Source organism: Montipora foliosa, chromosome 13, assembly GCF_036669935.1.
Source record: "Montipora foliosa isolate CH-2021 chromosome 13, ASM3666993v2, whole genome shotgun sequence".
NCBI classification, from domain to species: domain Eukaryota; kingdom Metazoa; phylum Cnidaria; class Anthozoa; order Scleractinia; family Acroporidae; genus Montipora; species Montipora foliosa.
In genome coordinates this window covers 495,192-501,917 of record NC_090881.1, presented here as the reverse complement: position 1 = coordinate 501,917, position 6,726 = coordinate 495,192, and the positions used below count along the sequence as shown (strand labels likewise).

Sequence of the window (6,726 nt, the reverse complement as noted above, 5' to 3'; positions counted from 1 at the left end):
CGCTGAAAAACCGAAACCATGTCCACTAAATTGTGGTAAAAATTTACCGAGGTTAGTAAACAGTTAATACATCTTCCGTCTTCAGGTTTCTCTTGAACTTCCTTTTGTACCCGAATTTGCATCATCTATTTATATCTTCATATATAGTTTTTTACCCCTTTACAAGAATGACGCCTGACAATGAGTTATGGGCTAGTGGTAGCTATATGTTTAATCAGGTGTTTAAATCGATCTCTGCCTCCAACCCAGGTCACACATACATCTTCATCTGCAAGACTGTTGGAAGAGAATGGTGAAATGCAGGATTTTGGGTTGCAACGTGGTCTACCGTCTAGGTAGACAATATATGCACGACCAGGAGTGCTATCAGCGTCACCAGGAGTTTTTGGAATGTGACGTTGAAAAACTGCGATGTGCAATTTTTGAAAAGGTCAGCACGATTATTTCCATTGGATCGAACGATTGAATTTTAACGTAAATGATCCCGAATACAAGAGTTCGCATTGATAATGCAATTGCAATGTTGCTTTTGATCTTTGATTTCCAGGCTGACGAGTCGGTGCGTATACGACGGAACATTTTTAAACGGAACTGCTTCAGATGGACGTTAAAGCCAACTGACTACGCGCAACGTCACACAGAAAACATCAAGAGTCCGTTGTTTGGGTTTGACAGGAAGATGTTCACCTGCGTGTGGGCCCAAAATTGTTCAAAATTTATTTTAAAAGTTGAAGTTAGTTCCGCCCCTGTTACATTACGGGCAAGGTAAGAATGAAATCAGTAAACAATCCAAGGTTTAGACGTGGGACATACCTTTTTGATTTAAGCCTAAATATACTTCAACACTTCCACATTTCTTAGGACTTGCTCCATAAATAAGAATGCCAGGAAAATAACGAGGCTGATGACAGCGTAACAGTTTTTGTAATATATGCATTTAAAATTAGGATTTTGCCTGGGGGTGGGGCCAAGTTCTACACAGTCGTACCCTTTGTGATTTGGTAATCCTCCGTAGCCAAAACGAGGGCATCTCAAGGCACCAAACTTGGTAGTTATTTTAATTTTTGTTTCATTGAAAACATGTAAAAAGGGCTAGCTTTTGAAAATAAGCTGATCGAATTTTTGCAATTACCTAGAACTTTATGGGAACTTTGATGCACTTTATAGCAAGCGGTCGCCCGTTCATCCCAGCCTTCAAGGCGATTTGGTGCGAGAGAGCCGCTGTTTTGGTCTTGGTGGGCAAAACTAGCTACCTTAACTTGCGATAGGAGTAGCATTTCCGGATCTTACACGCGAATCTAACTTGCTGATGTTTATCTTACAGATTTGCTGTTGTGCAGGAGGGACAAGTTCTTCAAATTTTCTCCAGCAGAGGAGCGACAACTCTTCGAGAAGGCCAAGTGGCTGGTACCGCAGTCGATCTTGCACCGTTTAAAGAGGATCAAGATTTAGACATTAAAATAATTGTAATTACATTTACTCATAGTTGAATAGTTACATCCGACGGCGCGTTTCTTTTCACTAAAGTGAGAATCCTGGACATATTGAAAAAAATGCCGAATCAGAATATATAAATTACTACAACCAAACCACCTATAAGTAGGGCGGCAACTTTAGTTTGCTATCTTACATTATACTGGATTGACCTTTTTAAAAAATATTTCGTAACGTTAATTTCACTGAATTACAAATCTGGGTTCTGATTTCCTGAAGAAACGCACAGCTCAAAGATCTACGACAGGCGCCGCGGTTAACAAAAAAGTTTCTTTACAAAAGATTGGAAGTTAAAATATCATTATCTAATTTATTCAACTTAAAAAAACTTAAAGATCTAAATTAAGATGTGTTCATTTAAGGAAAAAATAGTGAGTTCCCTGAGATTCTCTTAAACTCCAATTTTGTAACTAATTAGAACTTCGTAATTAAAACATTAATTTTAAAAAAAAACTAATTTAAAAAAAAAAAAAAAATCAACTAATTTTCGCAGTTCTTTTGTTACCTCGATTAGTTATGGTTGCCTCCTGTCGCAAAGCAGGCTGTTTGATAATTAATAGACTTTTGCTGACATATAAAGCTATCTTATTCATCGAAGAAGTTATGTGTGATCTGTGAACTTCAGTGGAAAGGTTATGATGGCTAACTGAACCCGCGCCTATCACCTAGAAGCACGCCAGAACAATGTCGACCAAGCGCAAAACTAATCTATCCGTTAAAAGGAATGATGATATATCAGTGTCAATGAACGCTGTGTTCGGCAAAGAAAACAAGATGTGGTTGCAGGTCGCATTTGCAGTATTTTTAAGCGAAGAGAAAAGAAGGAGTCTCTCCATTTTTCTCTCAAAACGTGCTTGCAAAAAGTTCCACTAGAAGTAAGTTATCCCCACTCCTTATTATGAATCGCGTAGGCAGAAGTTATTACTACAGAACGCCACATGAAAAAAGTGGGGCACCCAACGTCAATTTTCGGAAAATTTCTGTTCGGTAGACGATGTGAGATCGGGAAATTCCGGAACATTTGTTGTAACATTCCTTACTTGTCTGCCTGTCCTGGGATTTTCGAACATCGAAAACATGGCATAATTGCCCATCTTTAACGTATTTTTACCCTCAAAAGGTCTCCTAGGATTTTCGGGAGCCTTTTTTCTGGCGGAAATTTTCGAAACGCTACGATTATTTTGATCCCTATAATTTTCGGATCACTAGACTTTCAGCTAGGGAATCCGAACAGATGAAAATTTTTTTAGCGGATGAAAACACGCCTATATCTAACGGTGAAATACGAAAACACGTTTAACAATGCTATGGGCGCATTCTTTTGGGACTCCGGTTATTCTTATTCCGGTTGACGAATAAAAGAATACACGAAATACCAATTCCCAGAAGAACGCATCTGCCGAATTGGTCCCAAAGAACACGATTACCATATATTCGGAGTATTCCTATTCCGGAATAGCCCCAAAAGAACGCGCCCTATGTTTTACTGGTTTTGAACTATATTTTCGTTGGGTCCCCCTGACAAAAGCAGATTACTGTAAATAATGATTCTCAACTGCTAAGGATTATATGGAGTTGTTTCCATGAGCAAGTTAGCAAGATAAAAAAAACCAAAGACCCGAGAAACGTCCCAAGGCATCACTCGAATAACGCTCTTTTCAATGATACTTCAGAGATAAGTAAAAATTATTAGTCCACGTGACATCGAGCCTTCCATGTCACTGATGGGAAAGTTATTTCAAGCCCTTTTTTTAAATCCGTTTTTTTAATATCTCAATACGTTACTGGGTATACATGTAATGGATTTCGACTATTTAACTTGCTTGCAACCTTTGCTTTTTGTCGAAAAGCTTTAATGTGGAACTCTGGTTGCCAAGCCCTAAAGAGCTAGACGCCCCAACGAAAATACTAGTTGCTCTGTGATAAAGTCAAAAAGGGAAAATCAAAAGAAGTGGGTAATGTATTGAAGTGATTGATTAATGACGTTTTTCATAAATGACAATTAACAGACCTGCCAGCAAGGATTAGTTATTAACGAGTAGCCGATTGCTTTTTACTACTCAGACGAAACCCTGCTCTCGGTTATCTTTCTTGAGAAAGATATCAAAAAATTAAAAGATGAACGGCTTTAATCATAAACGATCACACTTTTTTTTTTTAGTGAAGTGACATCCTGCGGTTTCCAAGCCTATTGTTTAACCTACCACCTACAGATAAGTTCCAGCAAAAGATTACTCAGTCCGTGTGATCGTATTTCCTACACATCCGTTTCGTTATTCAGAAGATTCTGCTTAAAATCCATCGTTTTAAAACGCTTTCAAGAAAATAAAAATAGATGGACCTGCGCTATTTTACAGTACTGAGACAATCTTCATCAAGGAGGATCATACGATGGCTTCAACGACGATCGCTCCTGCCGAACCCTTTGCACTGTGGTGGATGCTGTCAAGATATGGTAATGGTGGAAAAGTCAGAAGCTCATATCGATGGATTTCAATGGTAAGAGTGCATTCCGACATATTCTTTTTCACGAAACTTAACGCATGAAAGCCATGTGTATTTGAACCTCGGAGGTAATCAAGTTAAGATGCTGATAATCGTTATTAATTAACATTACTTGAGCAGTAACGTTATTGATTTTTTCCAGGCTTTCCTTTCCTTCACTGCACGAGTAACGTTAATTGATAACTGTGGTGATCAGCATCTTAACTTTATATTGTTCCCATACGAAACATATCGATATGACGTCGAATGCGGACTAAATGAAACAGGATTGGCAAAACGATCGCAGCCTACCTTCAAATGATGAAATACCTGTGAAATCAGAGTAGACCAAGTGTCTAGTCTGAAAACTACTTCCAGCTAAAAGTTATTAATGTTTTAAAATTGATTATTTCATCTTTGTCATCATTTCATTTGATAGTTATTGCATCTACTATCCCTTTTGATAATTTTACCCGGTTGTTTGATTTGAGTACATTCTATTTTCCTGCGACGACATTGTCGTTACCGGAGCCCTCTTCTCTTTTGGTCAGCACCAAGAACCCTGATTCTGGCCAATCAGTTGTAGGGAATGTCTTAGCCTGCGAACAGGTCCAGATTTGGTATAGGGCGAGTGGAACGAGCCTACAATAGAGCGGTCTGTTAATGAGGGACTGCACAGGCATCCCACTCGCTTCGTTCGCGGTTTCACCCATCGACTCCCACTCGTTTCTCTCGTCGAATTTTTTTCGTTGCCTGTTTGCAGGCAACGAATGTCTATTTTTGTAACAGTTTACGACCAATGTTGTTTCAAATTTTTGCGCTTGCGTAGACGAGCCGCAAGTTTGTGATTTGCGGACTTCCTGTTTTGGCCTGTTGCCAGTGTCCTTGATCTTGACGCTGATAAGTGGACGCTGACTAAAAGGGAAAGCGGGCTCTGGAGACGAGACTGTTGCAAGCACGGAGCACTTAGTTCCCAGGGAAGGAAAAAGGGGTCGAGGATGGTAAATAGGCAAACACATTTTTATTCTGATTTCCGCTACCTTAAAAGCAGAGCATTTATTTGGAGCAAGTGGCGTATAGTTGTAACGGAAAGTTGCATTCACTTGTTCATTCACTCATCGCTATCTTGAGTTACAGTCACCGCGAGATCGGGAGCCGTTCTGATCACTAAGAAAGATATCAAAAAAAGTTGCCTTTGCACTTGACAAGTTCACTAGATTAAGGTACAAAAACGTTTCCAGGCTGGACTATATGCACTTCAAAGGATCTCCTATGTGCATTTCGCAACCGGTTTAGATTTATGAAAAAGAAGTAGTCGCGCTGTGGTTGCGCTCATACAGTACCTTGTTTTTATTTACAGGAGGTGCAAAACCTGTCGCAAAAAGAGAAGTATAAGAACAAATAGCTTCTTCGCTCGCTTCCCAAAAATAGCACTTGGGGATTTAATCTTTATGTGCTATTTTTGGTCTGTTGACAGCTCCCGCAGGGATACAGCAAGAATGATGGGCATAAACAAAAATCTTGTGTGTAGGGTATTTCGTTGCCTTGAGGACGTTTGCTCAAGAGATCTGGAGGTGAACCCAATCATTCCTTTTGTTGGTACGTCTGTTGTAAAGTGCGACGAAAGCAAATTCAATCATAAAGCTAAGGTAAAGTTCTTGGTTTTTGTAGATTACTGTAGTTATCGTATACTAGTCGGGAACGATAGACAGTAGGGGAGAGAAACAATGAGCATAAGTGCTACACACACCTAACGCATGTAGGCACCCTGAAATAGGTTTACCCAGATGGTGACAAATCGTTTCGTTATTATATCAGTTGTTATCAGGATACTTTGCTTGTGTTTTGGTTCCTTTCGATTGCAAAAGGTTAAAATCGAGCACTCTTTGATTCAGTTCAACAGGGGAAGAAGGGCAGCAGACTTGTGGGTGTTTGGAGTCATCAGTTGTGCGACTCAACCTGCGAGGGGATACTACCAGGTAGTGGATAGAAGAGATCGCGAAACTCTCCTTCCAATATTGGCCCAATGTCTTCAACCAGGGAGCGAGGTTCACACCGACGACTGGGGTGCATACTACAACCTCACCAGGCACTTGCCCATCCAAGTGGCGCGACACAGGGTTGTAGTACACGCGGATAATTTTGTAGATCCCGTAAGTGGAATACACACTCAAGAGGTTGAATCGGCTTGGGCGAACCTGAAACTTGCCGTGAAGAAGAAAAGGGGCATCAATCGCGAGGATCTCCAATCCTTTTTAAACGACCGAATGTGGAGGGAGTGGAGAGGTGGCGAAAACATCATTACGAGCTTTTGGCCAGTGTTAGCCTCGCAATATCCCAACTCCGTTTGTTGATTATTAGTCAGCACCTAAGGATCTGGAGACCTCTAGCTGTTACCGCAATATTAGCAGTCGAAGTTGATGCCCATTTTTTGTAATCCTTCGAATACCAATATTAGAAGATGAGACTTTCTCATTTACACTGGGACAAACGGCTTGGCAAAAGATTCGAATAAGAAAAAAAAAACTTCTGGTTGCCGTCCGTAACGGAAAATCGGCTTTGCTTTATCTCCCTAACAATTGCAAAATATGTATTATTAGAGAGCTTAAGCACGCGCGTTTTTGAGAAGCGGACAACACCCGGAAGAAAACATTTTGCGTGCCAGGGCTTTAGTGTCTCCAAGATTTTTATACTAATCATATCTAATGGAGAAAAGATATTCAACAATGTAAATGTGGTTTTGTAAAG

At 40.1% G+C, this 6,726-nt stretch overlaps 1 protein-coding gene across 1 annotated transcript in view; it reads left to right on the top strand.

Annotated features, from left to right (window-relative positions):
- The window catches only part of LOC137983521 (uncharacterized), a 2,584-nt gene extending 210 nt beyond the window's left edge, over positions 1–2,374 (top strand). The window contains exons 1-4 of the mRNA XM_068830679.1: positions 1–51; positions 250–430; positions 548–765; positions 1,325–2,374. The exon at positions 1–51 is cut by the window's left edge and continues 210 nt beyond it. Coding sequence (XP_068686780.1) covers positions 290–430; positions 548–765; positions 1,325–1,490 — 525 coding nt within the window. The 5' untranslated portion in view covers positions 1–51; positions 250–289 and the 3' untranslated portion in view covers positions 1,491–2,374. The remainder of the gene's footprint in view (positions 52–249; positions 431–547; positions 766–1,324) is intronic.
- The last annotated feature ends 4,352 nt before the right edge of the window (positions 2,375–6,726 follow it).